The sequence below is a fragment of the Lolium perenne genome, chromosome 7, assembly GCF_019359855.2.
Source record: "Lolium perenne isolate Kyuss_39 chromosome 7, Kyuss_2.0, whole genome shotgun sequence".
NCBI classification, from domain to species: domain Eukaryota; kingdom Viridiplantae; phylum Streptophyta; class Magnoliopsida; order Poales; family Poaceae; genus Lolium; species Lolium perenne.
In genome coordinates, this window is record NC_067250.2 from 108,909,173 (window position 1) to 108,931,856 (window position 22,684).

Consider the following 22,684-nt stretch of genomic DNA (forward strand, 5'->3'; position numbering starts at 1 on the left):
GATAATTTCTTATGTTCCATGCCACATTATTGATGTTATCTACATGTTTTATGCACACTTTATGTCATATTCGTGCATTTTCTGGAACTAACCTATTAACAAGATGCCGAAGTGCCGATTCTTGTTTTCTGCTGTTTTTGGTTTCAGAAATCCTAGTAAGGAAATATTCTCGGAATTGGACGAAATCAAAGCCCAGGGGCCTATTTTCTCCCGAAGCTTCCAGAAGTCCGAAGGAGAGACGAAGAGGGGCCACGGAGGGGCCACACCCTAGGGCGGCGCGGCCCCCCCCCTGGGCCGCGCGGCCCAGAGGGGTGGGCCCCCCGTGCCGCCTCTTGACCTGCCCTTTCGCCAATAACAACTCACCGCGACGCAAACCCCAGGACCGAGAACCACGATACGGAAAACCTTCCAGAGACGCCGCCGCCGCCGATCCCATCTCGGGGGATCCAGGAGATCGCCTCCGGCACCCTGCCGGAGAGGGGAATCATCTCCCGGAGGACTCTACGCCGCCATGGTCGCCTCCGGTGTGATGTGTGAGTAGTCTACCCCTGGACTATGGGTCCATAGCAGTAGCTAGATGGTTGTCTTCTCCCCATTGTGCTATCATTGTCGGATCTTGTGAGCTGCCTAACATGATCAAGATCATCTATCTGTAATTCTATATGTTGCGTTTGTTGGGATCCGATGAATAGAGAATACTTGTTATGTTGATTATCAAAGTTATGCTATGTGTTGTTTATGATCTTGCATGCTCTCCGTTACTAGTAGATGCTACGGCCAAGTAGATGCTTGTAACTCCAAGAGGGAGTACTTATGCTCGATAGTGGGTTCATGCACGCATTGACACCGGGACAAAGGATGTAAAGTTCTAAGGTTGTGTTGTCTTGTTGCCACTAGGGATAAAACATTAGTGCTATGTTCAAGGATGTAGTCACTAGTTACATTACGCACCATACTTAATGCAATTGTCTGTTGCTTTGCAACTTAATACCGGAGGGGGTTCGGATGATAACCTGAAGGTGGACTTTTTAGGCATAGATGCAGTTGGATGGCGGTCTATGTACTTTGTCGTAATGCCCAATTAAATCTCACTATACTCATCATGATATGTATGTGCATGGTCATGCTCTCTTTATTTGTCAATTGCCCAACTGTAATTTGTTCACCCAACATGCTGTTCGTCTTATGGGAGAGACACCTCTAGTGAACTGTGGACCCCGGTCCAATTCTCTTTCTTGAAATACAATCATCTGCAATACTGTTCTACTATTTTCTGCAAACAATCATCTTCCACACAATACGGTTAATCCTTTGTTACAGCAAGCCGGTGAGATTGACAACCTCACTGTTTCGTTGGGGCAAAGTACTTTGGTTGTGTTGTGCAGGTTCCACGTTGGCGCCGGAATCTCTGGTGTTGCGCCGCACTACATCCCGCCGCCATCAACCTTCAACGTGCTTCTTGGCTCCTCCTGGTTCGATAAACCTTGGTTTCTTTCTGAGGGAAAACTTGCTGCTGTGCGCATCATACCTTCCTCTTGGGGTTGCCCAACGAACGTGTGAAATACACGCCATCAAGCATATTTTCTGGCGCCGTTGCCGGGGAGATCAAGACACGCTGCAAGGGGAGTCTCCACTTCTCAATCTCTTTACTTTGTTTTTGTCTTGCTTAGTTTTATTTACTACTTTGTTTGCTGCACTAAATCAAAATACAAAAAAATTAGTTGCTAGTTTTACTTTATTTGCTATCTTGTTTGCTATATCAAAAACACAAAAAAACTAGTTACTTGTTTTACTTTACTTAATATCATGCATGTTTTTATTTCACTAGTTTGGCATAATGGACAAAAATGAGCTTCTATTTCTATTTCCTGATTTAAAACATGGATTGTTTGATGCGAAAATTAAAAAACCTATGGAATCTTATTTGCATGCTGGTAATAATATTAGTATGAACGCCTTGAACACCATTGTTGATAATAATATAGAAAGTTCTAAGCTTGGGGAAGCTGGTTTTCATGATCTTTTTATTCCCCCAAGCATTGAGGAGAAGATTTACTTTGATGATACTTTGCCTCCTATTTATGATAATGATATTGGTCTTTTAGTACCGCCTATTATGGAGGATAAATTTGATTATGACTACAATATGCCTCCTATATTTGATGATGAGAATAATAATGATAGCTACTTTGTTGAATTTGCTCCCACTACAACTAATAAAATTGATTATGCCTATGTGGAGAGTAATAATTTTATGCATGAGACTCATGATAAGAATGCTTTATGTGATAGTTATATTGTTGAGTTTGCTCATGATGCTACTGAAAGTTATTATGAGAGAGGAAAATATGGTTGTAGAAATTTTCATGTTACTAAAATGCTTCTCTATATGCTGAAATTTTTGAAGTTACACTTGTTTTATCTTCCTATGCTTGTCACTTTGCTCTTCATGAACTTGTTTATTTACAAGATTCCTATGCATAGGAAGCATGTTAGACTTAAATGTGTTTTGAATTTGCCTCTTGAAGCTCTCTTTTGCTTCAAATATTATTTCTTGCGAGTGCATCATCAAAACTGCTGAGCCCATCTTAATGGCTATAAAGAAAGAACTTCTTGGGAGATAACCCATGTGTTATTTTACTACAGTACTTTGTTTTTATTTTGTGTCTTGGAAGTTGTTTACTACTGTAGCAACCTCTCCTTATCTTAGTTTTGTGTTTTGTTGTGCCAAGTTAAGCCGTTGATAGAAAAGTAAGTACTAGATTTGGATTACTGCACAGTTCCAGATTTCTTTGCTGTCACGAATCTGGGTCCACCTCCCTGTAGGTAGCTCAGAAAATTAAGCCAATTTACGTGCATGATCCTCAGATATGTACGCAACTTTCATTCAATTTGAGCATTTTCATCTGAGCAAGTCTGGTGCCATTTTAAAATTCGTCAATACGAACTGTTCTGTTTTGACAGATTCTGCCTTTTATTTCGCATTGCCTCTTTTGCTATGATGGATGAATTTCTTTGATCCACTAATGTCCAGTAGCATTATGCAATGTCCAGAAGTGCTAAGAATTATTGTGTCACCTCTGAATATGTCAATTTATATTGTGCACTAACCCTCTAATGAGTTGTTTCGAGTTTGGTGTGGAGGAAGTTTTCAAGGATCAAGAGAGGAGTATGATGCAACATGATCAAGGAGAGTGAAAGCTCTAAGCTTGGGGATGCACCCGGTGGTTCACCCCTGCATATATCAAGAAGACTCAAGCGTCTAAGCTTGGGGATGCCCAAGGCATCCCCTTCTTCATCGACAACATTATCAGGTTCCTCCCCTGAAACTATATTTTTATTCCATCACATCTTATGTGCTTTTTCTTGGAGCGTCGGTTTGTTTTTGTTTTTTGTTTTGTTTGAATAAAATGGATCCTAGCATTCATTGTGTGGGAGAGAGACACGCTCCGCTGTAGCATATGGACAAGTATGTCCTTAGGCTTTACTCATAATATTCATGGCAAAGTTTCTTCTTCGTTAAATTGTTGTATGGTTGGAAACGGGAAATGTTGCATGTGGTAGTGTATAATAAAATACTTGTAGAACATTGAGCTTTGATAACTTGATTCTTTGCAAATGTTTTGAGATATTTAGATGGTAAGGCTTGCTGGATAAATGAGTTAAAATTAGTAGTGGATTGTTGTCTTTAAGCTTGTGCCGTACTACAAACTCTATTTAAATAGTTGAAGGCGTAGTTGGACTTGATAGCTTTCCATGTCTGAGAGTTCATCGTAATAACTAAGTTGTGCTGAAGGTCGAGGGAGCTAGCGGGGTACTTGTGCCACCGTGAACGGCCCTCCTTGGAGTAAATTTTAATCATGCTCTTAATGATGAACCTGCTAGTTGTTTGCAATAAGCTTGTGAGTTCTTTTTGACTAATGTTAAGCTACGGTTTTTGGCACTTCCACCATCCAAATTTGCTAGCCTCTTCGGTACTGTGCATTGCCTTTTGCTCACATTGAGAATTGTGCATACTTCGCTGGTACATCCAAACCCGTGGGAGAACTTTCTCTTGTTCTCCTACACATAAGCCCATACATCTCCTCAAAACAACCACCATACCTACCTACCACAGCATTTCCATAGCTGTTCCGAGATATATTGCCATGCAACATCCATTTTTACATTACATGCCATGTTGTCATTTATTATTTATATATTGCTTTGCATGATCATATACAACTGATGTGTGGTTTACCCATGTTACGCTAGATCAATGCACATCCTGCTACAGCAGCAGAGGCATACGATTTCATACATCATGTTTCATTCATTATGAGTTATTTGTACCAAAAAGTGTGTTGTCATATTAGGATGTTGCCCCTAAAAATGGAAAGAGCCGTGGAGGCCATCAAAAAGAAAAGAAAAAGAGAAGAAAGAAAAAAATGAAAAGAAAGAAAAAAAAGAAAAGAAAAAAAGAAAAAAAGAAAAAAAAGAGAATAACGAAAAAGGGGCAGCATTACTATCTTTTATCCACACTTGTGCTCATGTTTTAGCACCAGCATTATTCATAGTCATCATTTGTGCTCATGTTCAGCACCTACATTCATATGAGAGAGTTTTCATGTTTTACTAGTATAACTATGTGGGGAATTTACACTATAGAACTTGGGTTGTATATTCCAATGATGAGCCTCCTCAAAAGTGCTCTAGGTCTTCGTGAGCAACCAAGTTGGATGCACCCCCACTAGTTCCATTGGAGAGCTTTCATACACATATAGCTCTATGTGCATCCGTTGCATGGCAATCACTACTCCTTGCATAGCTTCGATCATAAGGTTTCCTCTTGTCTAATGGTCATTTACAGCTTTGCAAGCCTTTCTTCCATTTGGCCTTCCAAACCCCCATTAACGTTCTTTATGCCATAACATCCTGGTGCTAATACCAAATGCTTACGCTCACCGGTTGAGTAGACTTCGAAACAGTTGATTCATGATGTTCATGTTTATGTTTACTTGATTGAATCCTTCTTATGTTGTGAAAATTTACTTGATGCTTGGAATGAAGGATAGAACTTCTATGCTGAATACTTAATACATCTTTAATGAACTTTGTACGGTTGCATGTCTTTAAAGCAATAGTTCATGAAAACTTTTAGCTTGTCTAACTCTTGCATTATCATCTCTTATGTCAATATAGATACTTGCTTTGAATGATTTGATCTCAGCTCATATGCTTTACAAATAGTATGATCAAGATTATGATGGCATGTCACTCCGAGAAATTATCTCGTGTTATCGTTTTACCGCTCGGGACGAGCAGAACTAAGCAGGATGCTGATACGTCTCCGACGTATCGATAATTTCTTATGTTCCATGCCACATTATTGATGTTATCTACATGTTTTATGCACACTTTATGTCATATTCGTGCATTTTCTGGAACTAACCTATTAACAAGATGCCGAAGTGCGATTCTTTGTTTTTACTGTTTTTGGTTTCAGAAATCCTAGTAAGGAAATATTCTCGGAATTGGACGAAATCAAAGCCCAGGGGCCTATTTTCTCACGAAGCTTCCGAAGTCCGAAGGAGAGACGAAGAGGGGCCACGGAGGGGCCACCCCCTAGGGCGGCGCGGCCCCCCCCTTGGCCGCGCGGCCCTTTGGTGTGGGGCCCCCGTGCCGCCTCTTTACCTTCCCTTTCGCCTATAAAAAGTCACCGTGACGAAAACCCCAGGACCGAGAACCACGATACGGAAAACCTTCCCGGAGACGCCGCCGCCGCCGATCCCATCTCGGGGGATCCGGAGATCGCCTCCGGCACCACTGCCGGAGAGGGGAATCATCTCCCGGAGGACTCTACGCCGCCATGGTCGCCTCTGGTGTGATGTGTGAGTAGTCTACCCCTGGACTCTGGGTCCATAGCAGTAGCTAGATGGTTGTCTTCTCCCCATTGTGCTATCATTGTCGGAGCTTGTGAGCTGCCTAACATGATCAAGATCATCTATACGTAATTCTATATGTTGCGTTTGTTGGGATCCGATGAATAGAGAATACTTGTTATGTTGATTATCAAAGTTATGCTATGTGTTGTTTATGATCTTGCATGCTCTCCGTTACTAGTAGATGCTCTGGCCAAGTAGATGCTTGTAACTCCAAGAGGGAGTACTTATGCTCGATAGTGGGTTCATGCCTCGCATTGACACCGGGACGATGTGAGAAAGTTCTAAGGTTGTGTTGTCTTGTTGCCACTAGGGATAAAACATTAGTGCTATGTTCAAGGATGTAGTCACTAGTTACATTACGCACCATACTTAATGCAATTGTACATTGCTTTGCAACTTAATACTTGGAGGGGTTCGGATGATAACTTTGAAGGTGGACTTTTTAGGCATAGATGCAGTTGGATGGCGGTCTATGTACTTTGTCGTAATGCCCAATTAAATCTCACTATACTCATCATGATATGTATGTGCATGGTCATGCTCTCTTTATTTGTCAATTGCCCAACTGTAATTTGTTCACCCAACATGCTGTTCGTCTTATGGGAGAGACACCTCTAGTGAACTGTGGACCCGGTCCAATTCTCTTTCTTGAAATACAATCTCTTGCAATCTTGTTCTACTATTTTCTGCAAACAATCATCTTCCACACAATACGGTTAATCCTTTGTTACAGCAAGCCGGTGAGATTGACAACCTCACTGTTTCGTTGGGGCAAAGTACTTTGGTTGTGTTGTGCAGGTTCCACGTTGGCGCCGGAATCTCTGGTGTTGCGCCGCACTACATCCCGCCGCCATCAACCTTCAACGTGCTTCTTGGCTCCTCCTGGTTCGATAAACCTTGGTTTCTTTCTGAGGGAAAACTTGCTGCTGTGCGCATCATACCTTCCTCTTGGGGTTGCCCAACGAACGTGTGAAATACACGCCATCAAACGGCGGCCGGGGAAAGGGGGGGCCGTCTACAAAGTATATTGCGGCGTATAGGTGACCAAACATTCTAATCATCGGCACTAAAATGGAAGAAAGAGCCAAGTGGTATCTCAACTAGATATCATATGCCTCATACTTTGTTGGTCGAAAGAAATATTAACATTCCGGGATGGGGTCAGTGAGGCCAGGTAGAATGCACAAGAGATTGATATTTGTGCCATCGCACCAGGCTCACTGGCCCCACCCCAGAGTGTACAAGTGACCAAACAATTTAATCATCTCGGCACTAAAATGGAAGAAAGGCCAATGCAATTAAGAAGTAGCTAGTATGAACTAAATGGAATGCTTCATACTTTGTTGGTCGAAACAAATATTAACATCCAGGGATGGAGTAAGTGAGGCCAGGTAGGATGCACAAAATATTGATATTTATGCCATCACACCAGGCTCACTTGCTCCACCCCCGAGTGTACGAGTGATCGACCAACCATCTAATCATCGGCAAGTACAAAAACACCAACAAACCAGCAACCATGGTGACATAAGTCAAAATGCTCAAACACACATAGCATGCATGGAGCAGATGCTCCAAAGGGATTATTCATCACTTGGTATATAGACCAAGTGATGCTGGCAAAAGAGAGGCCAATCAAGAACCAGTAAATCCAGTAAGTGATAGATATGCCTAAACAAGCAACAACACATAGCATATCCCAGCTAACCAGATGAGACAAGTCTTGGTAACCAACTGAATCACCTAGCACCACCTGGCCTTTTAAAACCATCAGAAACAGTCCTTTTTCTTCAAAGGATACCATAGTGGCATTCATTTACATGATCCCCTACTGTGGATATCTCTATTTTCATCAAAGCCAACAAGAAAATGATACCACAGTGACATTCATTTACATGATTCCCTAATGTGAATATCTCTATTTTAGTATACCATCATAAGCATTCCATTTAAATCACACATTTTAGTATCTGTTCTTATCCAAGTTTTTGCCTCAGCCTTTGCATCATTGGCTGAGCCAAGACATCAAGCATCTGGCCAGGGAGCATTCTTTCTTTTTAGGGAACTATATGAACTATATGCACATGATCCAGTAAGCATCCCCACTAATCAGAGCATTATAAGCATAGTAGCATACCATAAGCTCACAAGAATCCATCAAGTAAATCTTCACAGTAGCATAGTAGCATACCATAAGCTCACAAGAATCCATCATTTTCTTCACAAGGATACCACAGTAGCATACCATAGTAGCATTTCATGCATTTAAATGAACCAGTAGCATCAAAACCAACCAAATGTCCAACTAGCAAGCAATACCAAGTGAGCAAGTCTTCATTACCTTGTACAGGTTCAGACATGGATTTATTTCCAACAAAGGATGGAAATCAAATTAACATCATTGAATTAAATTGAATCATTACCATCACATGGTTCATCAATAACAAGTGGCAGTAAACCTCCACAAACAACAGGTGCATATGATCCTGTAAGCCACACAGGCATAGCAAGTGATATAAGTTGACAATAACCAACACCTTTTTATTAGCAGCATAACAATATACTAACCACTAGCAATCCAGGCTCCAAATGGAACCTTTGGAGCAGATATATATAGAGCCAATATAGCATGTCACTCCAAATGAAACTATTCATATGCAGGCAACAAAGTAATTTATTCAGATACTGCACATGAGCAGCATTACTGAATCAAAGAAACTAGCAGCAATGCATCCAGAGCAACAACATCAATGCATCCAGAGCAACAGCAATGCATCCAGAGCATCATCAGCACAACCTAGAAGCACGAGCATTTCGTCGAGCACTTTGTGCTCGCGCGGGAGAGGAAGAGGGAGGGGTGGGGAGAGAGTTCACCGACGACAGGGGTGGAGGAGGAGGTTGACGACGACGGCAGCGGTGGAGGAGGAGGAGGACGCGGCGGCTCCTCCACCTTCACGCGACGGCGGCCCCTCCTCGCGGCGGCCCCTCCTCGCCGTAGCGGCAGCTTGTGCTGCAGGTGGCGGGGATGGGAGGACCGTGGCGGCATGCGGCCCTCGCGGAGGAAGGCGGCGGCGACGGCGATGGCGACGACCATGGTGGCGCGCGGCGGATCGGAGGAGAGGGGAGAGGGGAGAGGGGAGAGGTGAACAGGCGGGGGAGGGCACAGGCGAGATGATATAAGTTACCTTAATTATGTGGCGCACCCAAGCAAGTGCGCCACAGAATCAACTACTTCTGTGGCGCACCGAAGCACGTGCGCCACAGAAAGAGTTATTTCTGTGGCGCAGCATGCCATGTGCGCCACAGAAATACCTACACTAATAATTGGTGGTGGCAGGATGTGGGCCCCATACAATTTCTGTGGCGCAATGTTCAGCAGTGCGCCACAAAATTAAGCTATTTCTGTGGCGCACCTAGCATGGTGCGCCACAAAATAACATTCTGTGGCGCATTTTCAGTGGTGCGCCACAGAACTAAGCTCTGCCTATAAGGGTTGAAAATGCGCCACAGAACTAAGCTCTGCCTATAAGGGTTTTCCTACTAGTGCTAGGTGCAACCCAACGAGCTATCGCCGGTCGGACATGATGATCAACCGGTCTTTCCTGTGGCGGTGAAGCACTCATATATTGGCCTACCATGAATTCCTCCATGAACTTCAAAATCGAGAACGGGTTCTGCAAGATTTCTTCATGGATGGTCTTGCAGCGAGCTGATCAAATAGCGTACAATGCAACAACAGTTTGAGCAAGCTAGGATTGATTTCATAACTCGATCAAGAAGAATATTAATTCTTTCGCATCTCGGCGTTGCTTAGTGGATATGTGCACAACCAATTCTTCATATAGTAAAGCGCATATGCTTCGTGACATTGCACAGTCCAATAAAGAGTGCCTCCAGTCATCATTAGCAAATGATGGAAACCGCACTAAGGGTGACAGCCATATTTCGATGATGCCTAACTGGATCTGTGAGCTAGTCCAAAGGAAGACCTTCCACATCTTACATCTGCCAATCTTCTCGATTGTTTCCATCTGCCAATCTTCTCGAATCTTCTTTGTATGGCCTAGAACCTGATAAGTAGATTGAACAGTAAACAATCCTCTCTTCTCAAAATGTCAAGCCCAAAGATCTTCTCGTGGGGATGCACATGATTAGCCAAAGCTAGAGAGGAGATGAGCAGGAGTCAAGCCTTCATTATGCTCTTTTTTAGCAGAAATAGACTTCATTGTGGTGTAGGCGGTGTCACGGCCTCACGGGCCCATTTCAGCCCTAAACCGACATAGGCCTGTTAAAGCCCAATCATTCGCCAAGCCAAGCCAAAGCCGGAGAGAAGAGATGAGCAAGAGGCGAGCCGTGCTGCTCCTTCGGGAAAGATTCCGGTCCAGCTTCTTCGCGCACCACCGCGACCGGCGGACGAGCATCCACCGCCCCAGAGCCGTCGACTCCCCCCACTGCAGCAGCGCAGCAACTTATTCCTCCTCTAGGTCCAGAGCCTCTCCGCGCCCAGCCATGGAGGTACTCCGCTCCATCTTCTCCTGTTTCTCCTCGCCCCGCTCCGTAAGTTCTTACTGGAATTGTCCGATTGCGCTGTACCTGGCTGATTCGTTGATCTGGTTCATGGTGTCGTGCTATCGTGGACCTTTGATCTGTAACTGCAAGAATACTTGGAGGGGAATCGTTTCTTTTTTTTTCGGTCGAAGGGGCCGCTGGAATTGTTTCTTCGTTAGAAAACTAGAGTTCGAATTGGAGGGGAATTATTAGGGCACGGGGACTTATTCTCGCAGTGTCTCCTTCCTTGCGTACACATCTTTTGTAGTTGGCGGTTTATGCACTCTGATCCGACTAAATCTCTTTGGACCCGTATACTCAATCTTATAAGTGTGACCATCTTAAGGCTCGGAATGTCGATTTTGGTGGGAATCAAACTCTCCATATCATCCAAATTAGAAGGGCGACGAAATGCTAGGCTATTATAAGTTTTTTCTTGGTGGCAACCATCGTGTGTGCGAGATAAAAGTGTTCTGATATGCAACGATCCATAAATTTTAGTTACTTTGTTGATCAAAGAGAACCAGTTTTGTTCACTGAATTTCACCACCGTTTAGAATGGGCAAGTCAGACTGATTACGTATGTATCATGATTCTGCTGCAGGCGGCACTGGCACACAATGGACTGTGGTCGAGCGGAGCTAGCGAGAAGAACAAGGCCATGGTCGAGCAACTGCAGAGATACGGGGTAATCAAGTCGGCCAAAGTCGCGGAGGTCATGGAGGCCATCGACAGGGGGCTGTTTGTGCCTCCGGGCGCTTCCCCCTACTTCGATAGCCCAATGGCAATTGGCTACAATGCAACCATATCCGCGCCTCACATGCATGCTGCTTGCTTGGAGCTCCTGGAGGATCATCTGCAGCCTGGGATGCGGGCTCTGGATGTTGGATCAGGTACATATCAGACTTGAATATACTCAATCAGTTCTACTGAAATATGGTCAACTGAATTTGTCTGGCACCATTTCAACTGAAGTATGGTCAGTTTATGTTCATGTCCCATGTCATTTGGCAAATTGAGCAACCTTCATCTTTTAAGTTTTAAAGGCAGAGCAGTCTAGCAACAGACTTTTTTTTTTTTTGAAAACTAACAGACATATATATGAGAAAGCTGCCTAAAGTAAAATACATGAGAGGCAGGTCGCCATACATGTTATATTCTCCTCTCAACACCTACCTTTAAAGATTAAGTAGCAATTCTGGTATCTATCAGATCATATCTTTGTAAGTAATAATAATACTATCTTGTTTTAGTGGCTGAAATGCTTAACACCTTGGTCCTGAACTCTTTTGGTAAATTTGACAGGCACTGGGTACCTAACAGCTTGCTTTGCACTCATGGTTGGACCGGAAGGACGAGCGGTTGGTGTTGAACACATACCAGAGTTGGTTGCATCTTCTACAGAAAACATCAAAAAGAGTGCAGCAGACCCACAGCTTAAAGATGGATCTCTCAGTATTCATATTGCTGGTAAGTAAACCAAGTCTGCGTTTTTTACTCATCTACTTTTCTTCTGTATTACTGTTTGGTAAGATGAAAATATAGACTTGCAATTTGCAGGTCTTGTATGCTTACAAAACTGATAGAAGAACCTAATCAGCTATATCTTACATGGGTTGCTTACTTTCATTTGGGGCTAAGTAACAATCTATTTTAAGCTTTGGAACGAATTTATTGTTTGAGCATACCATTGGTTGTTTCCTCTCCATTTTCCATGTGTTTGTGTACCCTTTTTGACGAAAACCGATAGGAATTGTACCTATATTTCTGTAGTTTGTCTCAAACTATGTTTGCAACTGATACAGATGGTAGGGAGGGCTGGCCAGAGCTTGCACCGTATGACTGCATCCATGTCGGAGCTGCAGCACCACAGATTCCAGAGGCATTGATCGAGCAGCTGAAGCCTGGCGGCAGAATGGTGATCCCAGTTGGGACCGTCTTCCAGGAGCTAAAGGTGGTGGACAAGAAGTTAGACGGCACAGTCAGTGTCAGAGATGAGACGTCTGTGCGCTATGTGCCTCTCACTAGCAAGGATGCCCAGCTACACTCGAACTGATCGCCACATTCTGCCATTCCATGCGCCAATCAAGGCGCTATGTTTGTACATAAAGTTTATCCTGCTGTCAGTGTACAACTCTGGGGTTTGTGGATACTGGCACTTCATAAGTAATGAAGCATATGTGTCTGTTTTGCTAAATGTTGTTCATGCAGTATCCTCGTAGCAACTGCTCTCCCAATGATATAATCCTCTTGTTACTGAAAATTTGGGTTGGCTTAAATCGACTTATCCTGTAAGCTTGAGCAATCCTGCATTTCTATGGTTCTCTTAAGAAATGTCAGGCTGTGAAGTGAACGTAATTTTGGTCAGCAAGAGTGCACCGTCTGCCATGCTTTATGTCCTTTGCATAAATATCATATTGGCATTATCAAGAAAACCTTGGATTATCATGAGAACACTAGGGCATCATTACAGTAGCCTATTATAAGGTTTGAACTCATTGTGTATACAAGAAATTAACATGATAACTCAGCAGCAAAGAGAAGCTGAACAAAGAGCGGAGGGGAGAACCCGGCATCATGAGGCTAATGCAGGATTTGTAAGTGTCAAAATCAGCATCATTCTTCGGTAGTAACATTTCAGCATTGCTGTCTTATCTGTCCATGAGAAACCTCCAGCCATGCTCTCCAGATCTACGCCGAATTAGAAACCTCGCTGGGGTCGCTCAGCTGCAACGTTCACTCGGAGTGGGCGGCCATCCATCTCCTAGAGTTCATAATAACAACAGATCAGCATCAGCCAGGAGAAAGGTATTTTGCTTCCATGCTGCAGTGGTGTTACTATGTATAGTTTTTCAGAAAGATATGATTATGTTCTCACCTCTCCATCAAGTGCCTCAATAGCACTGTCGAGATCCTCCTTTGAAGCCATAGTTACAAAGCCAAATCCGCGTGAACGCCCAGTTTCTCTGTCGTACACGACTGTCGCGTTAAGTACGTTCCCATGCTTGCTGAACAAGTCCACCAACCCAGATTCTTCCGCTTGCCATGGCAGGTTGCCAACATAAGCCCTGAAAGCAGACGCAAATTGTCGAGGAGGTCTCTCCACACGGGAACCCCTTTGAGCTGCTTTGTTTACATTCAGAAGTCTCCCGTTAATGTCCTGTTGAATAGAAGTTACCCAGTGAGCTATTCAGCACAGTATGCAGTTTATATATTCTGCTATACTCCCTCCGTTCAAAGAAACATGTCTTAGATTGCCAAAACATGTTTCATTGGACAGAGGGATTATTATGTACTGCAACTGAGTTGTTCATCAATCATGTTTTGAGTCATGTCAAGGCACATATGCATCACAATAACTTGAAGATATGCAAGTGATGAAAGATAGGAACCAAAAAATTAATAATCTGTGGACTCTAAACACAACTTGAATAACTAAGTGAAATAGAAAATAGAAATGCAACTCACGTAGCGGTTGAACGTCTCGATGGCTTTGTCAGCTTCCTCGATGGTGCTCATGGTGACGAACCCAAATCCACGGCTCTGGCCTGACTCTCTGTTGTAAATAACCTGGAGTTGAAGAAAGCCACGTCAAATAACAAACACAACTGAGCACAGCACACCAACTGCTCGCGACTGGCAAGATGACATTGGGAGCTATAATTCAGTGGAAGGCACCCAAAATTGCATCAGTTATCAAATACTGCACAGAATATATAGACGGATATACGCTTACACCATTCAAAATTAATATCTGGGGACACAAACGGAACTGATAAAGTAAAAATCCCCACCGTTTGCTTTTTACCAAAATGAACAAATTTTCAAGGCACAAGTAGATAACTAAATACTAGTACTACTAGTAGTAAGCACAAGCGATTACTTAATCTTAATGTTTGTACAGCAAACCAAAATCCAACCTCAAATATAGCCAGTTACGAGTTAACAACAGGGTAATCAAAGCCCATCACGTCGAGAAACGCAGGTTTTATTAAGTTTCTTATTACTAATTATTTTGGGTATCGGTATGCTCACCTCGGCGACCTCGACGACGCCGGCCTGGTCAAAGAGCTGGGCGAGCGCCTCGCTGTCGACATCGTACGGGAGGTTCCCGACGTAAATTTTGGCCTCCTCGGGCGGCTCCGACGCGTAACCCGCATCCCCACCGGATGCCGCCGCCGCGGGCTCCTCCTCGGGTACCGCCTCGTCGGCTTCCTCCGCCTCGGTCCAGTCGAGGCTCGCCTCGGCGGCGTCGGAAGAGGCGACGAAGGGGGTGAGGGGGAGGCGGGGGCGGGTGGAGCGGAGGAGCGGCGAGCGAGAGAAGAGGAGCGGGAGGGCGGCGGAGGCCGGGGCGAGCTTGTGGTGGGCGGGGAAGGCGGGGTGGAGGAGCGAGGCGTCGGTGGCCGCGGCCATGGCGAGGGACATGGCGCTGGCCATGGTGGAGCGGGAGAGAAGGGGATAAGGGGGATGCGTAGGCGAGGAGAGGAAGGGATTTGAGCTTGAGGTGCTCCGTGCTCTGAATTCGCGTTAATATACGCGCCGTTCTGGTTCAGGTGGGCTTCTCACGGGCTTTTCCATGAGCTTTGGTTTGGTTTGGGGCTTTGTCCGAATGCAAGGGCCTGATTTGTTCCTTAGAGCAATTCCAATAGTGCAGTCGGGTGCTGGCTATAAGGCTAGCTATAGTTAGCTTATAGCTAACTTGTACAATAGTTGGTTTTAAGGATTGATAACTTTATGTGTAAAAGGCCCACCATACATACTCACAAAGCGCCTAGGAGCACGTGCAAGAGCTGGCTCTTGCATGAGAGCCCATCTCTCTCCTCTCTCCACTTCTCTCTCATCCACCTAAGCAAAATAACACTATTTTAATTCTTATAGCCTGCTGAATCAGCCTTATTGTACTTGCTCTTACAACTCCATGGATGCTATTGGGGGCGCGTTTGGTACGGTGCATCTCTCTTGGCTCACATCGGTCCAGCAATTTTTTGCTTGTTTGAATATCTAGGTCGAGCCGCGTTGTTGCATCGCACGGTTCTCAAAGCATCCTCGGGACAGGCTCTGGAGGAACATCCGGAATGACAGTTTCTCTAGGGCCAAGCTCGTTGCGGCCAGAAGGCTGCACGCGTGGGGAAGGGAGGCGGAAACGCCGCGTCCTTTCGGGAAAACGCGCCATAATTAACGTCACCGCTCCCCTCTCCTTCCTCTCACACGCGACCACACTCTCACCTCCCCCAAACTGTCACGTCACCCGGCGGTTCCCCTCCCGTTGACCAATCCGCCGCACCGCGGCACAGAGGAGCACCGGTACCGGAGAAGGAGACCTCGACGAGCAGCACCGCGACATCAGCCGCAATCTGCTCCGCAATCTTCATCGGCATCTCGACTTCGCCCGTGACCTCGAGCTCATCCTTGGCGGGAACAATGGCGATAACGACCTCTCCTTCTCACATTCGTACTCGTTGTGCCAGAACATGCCATTCTCGGTCATTTGCGATGACATGCACATTAGAACTGCTAGGGTTTCCATTAGGATAGCGTTTGGATTGATGTTTGCAAGGTGTTCATCCTCATTTCTTGCTGTTCTTGTCCAGTTCTTGCTTTTCACGGTGTGGATTTGCTTAGACCTGTTACTCTAATATCGGATTGCGGTAGATCCTTCCTAGATCGAACTGTGGATTGCTCAAACTGACAGATCTTACTGTCCATGCAAAGAGGGGACCAGAACACCGAAGGAGAGTCGGAGGGGAGGCCCAGGGCTCCCAGACCACAGGGCGGCGCGGCCTGGAGGGGGGCGCGCCAGCCTATGGCGTGGGCCCCCCAGGGACCCCCTCGCGCCGCCTCTTCGCCTATAAAGTCCCTCGTGACCTAAAAACCCGACACCAATTGACGAAACTCCAGAAAGACTCCAGGGACGCTGCCGCCATCGCGAAACTCCATTTCGGGGGACAGAAGTCTCTGTTCCGGCACGCCGCCGGGACGGAGAATTGCCCCCGGAGTCATCTCCATCGACACCACCGCCATCTTCATCGCCATCGATGTCTCCCATAATGAGGAGGGAGTAGTTCTCCCCCGAGGCTGAGGGTTCTACCGGTAGCTATGTGGTTCATCTCTCTCTCCCATGGTGTGATCTTTATGTGATCATGAGCTTTGTATCACTATTAATCTATGAGCTACTCTAGTGATGTTATTAAAGTAGTCTATTCCTCCTCCATGATGTAATGTTGACAGTGTGTGCATCATGTAGTACTTGGCGTAGGTTATGATTGTAATCTCTTGTAGATTATGAAGTTAACTATTACTATGATAGTATTGATGCGATCTATTCCCCCTTTCATAGTTATTGTTGACAGTGTGTATGCTATGTTAGTACTCGGTCTAAATTGCAATGGTCTATTATGCACTCTAGAGGTTACTTAAATATGAACTCCGGATGTTGTGGAGCTTGTTTACTCCGGCTTGAGGTGTGCTTTTATAGCCCTACACAATGAATGGTGTTTGTTATCCAATAAGAGAGTGTAGAAAGTAGCATTTATTTATTCAGTTATGTGATCAATGTTGAGAGAGTCCACTAGTGAAAGTATGATCCCTAGACCTTGTTTCTAAGCATTGAAACACCGTTTCCAACAAGTTTTGTTACATGTTTGCTTGCTGCCATCTTTATTTCAGATTGCAATTACTACTTACAATCATCCATATTACTTGTATTTCACTATCTCTTCGCCGAACTAGTGCACCTATATATGTGACAAGTGTATTAGGTGTGTTGGGGACACAAGAGACTTCTTGTATCGTAATTGCAGGGTTGCTTGAGAGGGATATCTTTGACCTCTACCTCCCTGAGTTCGATAAACCTTGGGTGATTCACTTAAGGGAAACTTGCTGCTGTTCTACAAACCTCTGCTCTTGGAGGCCCAACACTGTCTACAGGAATAGAAGCGTGCGTAGACATCAGAAGGCAATGACACATTCATCGACCAGGGATGGACGGCCTTCGCCGTCGCCCATCAACTCAAGGTAGGCCAGTTCCTAACCTTCAGGAAGGTGTCCTCCTTGGAGTATAGTGTTGTCATTTTCGACCACACCTGCACTGAGGTGGTGAGCAGGTGCTTGTACCATGGCGACGACACCAGGTGTGTCATCTCCGAGCATCATGTCTGAAGCTAACCTGGTACCATGTCGTCTCTACTTCCTGTTCATGTCTAGTGTGTTGAACTATGATCATGTATGCCGTGTCCAGAACTATGGTCATGTCTGCAAAATGTTGTGTTGTGACCTTGAGTCGTCTGTGATCAGTGTTAAGTTCTCTATCATCTATGATTGTGTTCTTACTTGTGTTGTTGATCGCTGGTAACCTCACCACATAAGGGAAGAGGTTACCACAACTGGATTCTGGGTTGCAACCAAACAACAGGGGCGCCGTTCTGGGCTGCTGCAAAGCCTGAAAACCGACCTACCAAATGGGCAGAGCCCAAATCTCCACATGGCCAAAAAAATCTCTGTGCAGACCACCAAACAAAGTCGCTTTTATGGCCCATGGCCCGTCTTGGACGCGCAGAGGGCTCCTTCCCACTGCGCCAATGATGCAGGAATTAGCTGCAGGCAACCAAACGCGTCCGTAACCTCTGATCCACGTTATGCAAGTTATTTTGTTGCCAACAATTCCTACTTTGTATCGGTTGGGAAGCAAAGTTCTCGGTGTTTGGTTGCCCACAAATCATGTTTGAGCAAAATTACGGTTGTTTGGTTACGTCCAACGTGTGGAATACAATCACCTCTTAGACTTCTGTGAGCTTACCCAGTTCACGAAGATGCCCACAAGGTGTTCGACGAAATAAGGAATAACATGATAACAACCATAGATCACATAATCAACAAGGCTAACATACGGATATTAGTTCTAGGAGTGGAGTTGCACCACGAGGGCACGAGCGGCAGCTCGTGATGCAATATAAGTTCATCAACCGAGGGGTTACATAAATACCACCTCGCAAAATATGCAAACGTGACACCAGTGCAGATCAACCCTAACTACTCCCAAAATGTACATCATGAATGCGATATCCATCATCAGCAGTAGAACACCAAGACAACAAGCATCCAATGCTTTGGCTCCTCACGGGTAATACTTCGTCAGGAAGGCGTTGAACCAGTCTATCCTGGCATCAGGGGTCGTCGCCAGATACTTGGCCGCGTGTGCCTTGTGATCCATGGGGTGGATCATAGCATGGTGGACCCGCGGCTGGAGTGAGCGGAGCAATTGGAACACGACTGATGTAGATCTTCTTCATCTGAGCATAGTTCTCTATGGGCTTGTTGATGAGCTTTGCGTCCCTAGGGTGGGTCTGTGATAATGAGGTTACTTAGTTCTTCCTGATGTCCAAGCTAACAACATTCATCATAATTGCCTTAGTGAATGAAGTGCAAGAGAAATTGAACTGCACTAACCTTGATGTAGGCATAGTATGCCTCATCGTCCATTATGATAGTTGATGCCTTCTCCACCCAGCGCACCCCCTCCATCTTCTTCATCCTTCATACATGAACCAACATTTCTCTCCAGTGCATCAGATGGCTGCAGACCTGAGCGACACAAATCTCACGGCTAGTGTACTTCAGAAAAGCATCAACAATCACTTTCAGGTCACGTTTCCTGAACAACGACACTCCGGCCTTCTCTTTCATGACCAACTCGCACACCCTGTTCAGCACGAAGGTGGACAGAGCGGCAAGCCATATCATATTGTTTATTCTTCCTGATATGGCATTACTTATCAGGCACCGGGATGTACCGGAGTGGCACAATATGCAACACAGACTTGTGCAACAGATTAGGGGAGGTCGCGTTCTATACAGACAATCAAAGTATCAAAGTGCAAGAAGAATGGTAAGCATGCTAGATCTGTTACACATAGAAGCTCACATGACAACATTATGCAATAATGGGAAGCAAGCAAGCATGGTAACAAGCTTCAGTGAAGTTACAAACATGTTGTGCGCACACAAATTGACCATAACACAATAGTACTCTTTTGTACCTTCTATCATGTATAAGTGCATAGCTGATACAAGGAGTAGTTGTACACATCGTAGAGCCAATCTGCGTACCAACTATCGCAATATATGTTGACGGCGTAGCTTACAAGAATGTAGAAACATGTGTTGAACAAAATAAGCACTCTAGGCTTACAGATCCAAGCAAGAACTAAGCAAAACTACTCTACGGTTACAGATCAAAGCAAGAACTACGCAAAGATACTCTACTCATAGATCGAAGTAGTCCCTTACAGATCAAATCGTAAACGTAGCAAAAGTACACTAAAAGTGCAGATCGAAGCAACAAACTAAGGTAAACTAATTTAGGTCTTACAGATCGAACTGGGTTGCCAACCGAGGATTTGTTTGTCATGTTGTCAATCAAGATAGAAACCCACATCACTTCCATTGAAAGAAAGTTCTCTCCACCACTAAATGTTCTGAAGATTAATATCGATGTGGCTTTCAGGGTGTCAATTGGGGTCGTTTGCACTCGCGGCTGAAGGTTCAGTTCAAAAGGATGGCATGGGGCAGCAACATGACCTCGTTGATGCTCTCGATGTTGAAACTATCGCATGCCCGACGGTGATTCATTTCACAGCCCATGTAACTAATGCAGATGTTCTAAAGAATACTCTCACATCTCGAGAAGGGATCTTGCTCACCATGGTCTCACAGTTCTCGCAACCTCGTACGGAGTGGTGTACACAGAACCACTAAGCATCCGAATCTCCAATGTAGAAATGAAAGGCTCGCCTGTGATGGCTTCTGGCAGACAGACATGAAGATCACTGCAAGGAATTAGAATAATGGCCTCTTTAACCACCACTGAGCTTGCACCATTTATAACGATAGTGGACCAATGTGTCTCTCCGAGTGAGATCTCAAATTACGTCATCGTTTTATTGCGCGGGGGGGGGGGGGGCAATGGCCCCCCTCCCCCTGTAAGGATGTAAGACCAATTTGATATAAAATTTTCTAACGTGAATACACTTAATCGATGTGAAATGGTTTCTATTTGAGCGATTAAATGTCGTCAAGGTTTAGAAAAAATAAACGACTGATGTTGTATGCATGAAGAAATAAACTATCATAATTGTAGTTAATGAGGTTTTGCATATAAAGATTATAAATATATCAAAATGTGACATTGGAAATAAAATGAAGTTTACACTATACATCAGCAAGAGTAAATTTGTCTAGGTGGACGGCCGGCTGGTGACAAATGCATAAACGGAGCAGCCTCATCCGCCTCTACCAAGGATCTTAGGAGGCAGACGTAGGCCCTCTTTTTTCCTTCGCGATCGAGGGTCCCAACATGCTATGAGGGTTTTCACATAAGTCGATTTCAGCATTCAACCGTTGCATGGAAATGGAAAAGGGGGCAGAGTACTGGTGGCATATCTACTTTAGTTAGATGAATCATCATCCCTAGCTAGCTTGACCAATGCAGATATACCTACCTTACGTATGATTCACACGGACCGTGATCATCACAGCTTCAGTTTTAATCCACAAGTTCACAAATGGGCTCCATCATTGTACATCTATGTACGCGGATGATGTGGTTACCTTCTTGAAGGCAGATAGAGTGGATCTTCTCGCTTGCGTAGCTATGGTAGATTTCTTCGGGGAGGCTTCGGGCCTCCATACCAACCGGTCCAAGTGCTCTCTCCACCTTATATGATGTTCCACTGAGCAGATCGAGTTGGCATGTTCTATTCTGTAGTGCACCGTGGAGGGGTGGCCTTGCAAATACTTAGGGCCCCCTCTTGGTCTCCAGAAGGTCTTTGCGGCCCATATTCAACTGGTGGTGGAGAGCGCAGCTAACCGACTACCACCGCGGTGTGCCTAGTTGCTCAACCGGGGTGGCTAGATGATTCTTGTCCAGACGACCCTTAGCTAGAGTGAGCGCAGCAGCTGGAACACGGTCGGTGTAGATCCTCTTCATCTGAGCATAGTTCTCTATGGGCTTGTTGAGGAGCTTCGTGTCCCTAGGGTGATTCTGCGATGACGAGGTTACTTAGTTCTTCCTCATGTGCAAGCTAACAACATGCATCATATTTGACTTAATAAATCAAGTGCAAGAGAAGTTTCAATGCGCTAACCTTGGTGTAGGCAAAGTATGCATCGTCGTCCATCATGATAGTTGATGTCTTCTCCACCCAACAGACCTCCTCTATCTTCTTCAGCTTGCATACATGAACCCACATTTCTCTCCAGTGTCTCAGATGGTTGTAGACCTGAGCGACACAAACCTCACGACCAGTGATAGCCACAAAAATCATTTTTAGGTCATGGTTCTTGAGCAACGGCACTTCGACCTTCTCTTTCGTGACCAAATCGCACACCCTGTTCAGCACGAAGGTGGACAAAGCGGCAAGCCATATCATGTTGGGCCTCTTCCTGGTAGGGCAGAACTTATCAGGCACTGAGATGTACTGGATTGGCACATCATGCAACATAGACTTGGGCGACCGATCAAAGGGGCTCGCGTCCTATGCAGACAATCAAAGTATCGAAGTGCAAGAACAATGGTAAGCAAGCTATATCTTTCACACATCCAAGATGTCAGGAGAAGGTTAAGTAACAATGGAAAGCAAGCAAGCATGGTACCAAACTGTTATGTATAAGTGCAAGAATGTTAGTAGGGTCAAGTTCCAAACACGTTGTGCACACACAGATTGACCATAACACAATAGTAATCTTCTACGTTTGTTGTCATGTATAAGTGCACAGCTGGTACAAGGAGTAGTTGTACACATCATAAAAACAGTCTGCGTACCAACTATCGCACTTATACATGGACGACTGGGCTTAGAAGAATGCATACACAGGTGTTCGACAAAATTATGGGCACTTGATGCTTTACAGATCAAAGCAAGAACTAAGCAGAACAACTTTACGGTTATAGATCGAAGGAAGAACTCATGTGCAAAGCTACTCTACCCTTACATATCGTAGCGCCCTTACAAATCTAAGCATTAACGTAGCAAAAGTACACTAAAAGTACAGATCGAATCAAGAAACAAAGGTAAACTACTTTAAGTCTTATAGACCGAAGCATCAAGTTCGCTAAACAGGTAGATCGAACCAAGAACTCTCTATCCGTACACACGGCAGCAACTTTGGTGTAGATCTAAGTCAGGGTTGGGTGGTACTCACAGTGATATAGCAGT

General features: G+C 44.9%; 2 protein-coding genes across 3 annotated transcripts; one reads left to right on the plus strand and one right to left on the minus strand.

Moving 5' to 3' along the window:
- The first annotated feature begins 10,240 nt into the window (after positions 1-10,240).
- LOC127316302 (protein-L-isoaspartate O-methyltransferase 1) lies at positions 10,241-12,669 on the plus strand. Of its 2 annotated transcripts, none has more exons than XM_051346699.2 (4): positions 10,241-10,481; positions 11,077-11,365; positions 11,778-11,942; positions 12,278-12,669. In XM_051346699.2, the coding sequence occupies exons 1-4, from the start codon at positions 10,260-10,262 to the stop codon at positions 12,526-12,528; spliced, it is 927 nt and encodes a 308-aa protein (XP_051202659.1). In that variant the 5' UTR covers positions 10,241-10,259; the 3' UTR covers positions 12,529-12,669. The 2 variants fall into 2 exon arrangements, with proteins under 2 accessions (XP_051202659.1, XP_051202660.1); XM_051346700.2 differs by having other exon boundaries at positions 10,242-10,439.
- Positions 12,670-12,889: 220 nt separating this feature from the next.
- LOC127316303 (28 kDa ribonucleoprotein, chloroplastic) lies at positions 12,890-14,970 on the minus strand. Its single transcript, XM_051346701.2, has 4 exons — positions 14,508-14,970; positions 13,941-14,042; positions 13,351-13,632; positions 12,890-13,236 (listed from the first exon to the last, which is right to left on the minus strand). The coding sequence occupies exons 1-4, from the start codon at positions 14,907-14,909 to the stop codon at positions 13,174-13,176; spliced, it is 849 nt and encodes a 282-aa protein (XP_051202661.1). The 5' UTR covers positions 14,910-14,970; the 3' UTR covers positions 12,890-13,173.
- Between the last annotated feature and the right edge of the window lie 7,714 nt (positions 14,971-22,684).

Excerpts from the sequence above, each read along its gene's own strand:
- LOC127316302 (XM_051346699.2), top strand. The coding sequence starts at position 10,260 with ATGAGCAAGAGGCGAGCCGTGCTGCTCCTTCGGGAAAGATTCCGGTCC. Across the intron at positions 10,482-11,076 it reads GTTTCTCCTCGCCCCGCTCC|GCGGCACTGGCACACAATGG; the intron begins GTAAGTTCTTAC and ends ATTCTGCTGCAG. Across the intron at positions 11,943-12,277 it reads TCTCAGTATTCATATTGCTG|ATGGTAGGGAGGGCTGGCCA; the intron begins GTAAGTAAACCA and ends CAACTGATACAG.
- LOC127316303 (XM_051346701.2), bottom strand. The coding sequence starts at position 14,909 with ATGGCCAGCGCCATGTCCCTCGCCATGGCCGCGGCCACCGACGCCTCG. Across the intron at positions 13,633-13,940 it reads TCGAGACGTTCAACCGCTAC|GACATTAACGGGAGACTTCT; the intron begins GTGAGTTGCATT and ends TCTATTCAACAG. Across the intron at positions 13,237-13,350 it reads TTGAGGCACTTGATGGAGAG|GAGATGGATGGCCGCCCACT; the intron begins GTGAGAACATAA and ends TATGAACTCTAG.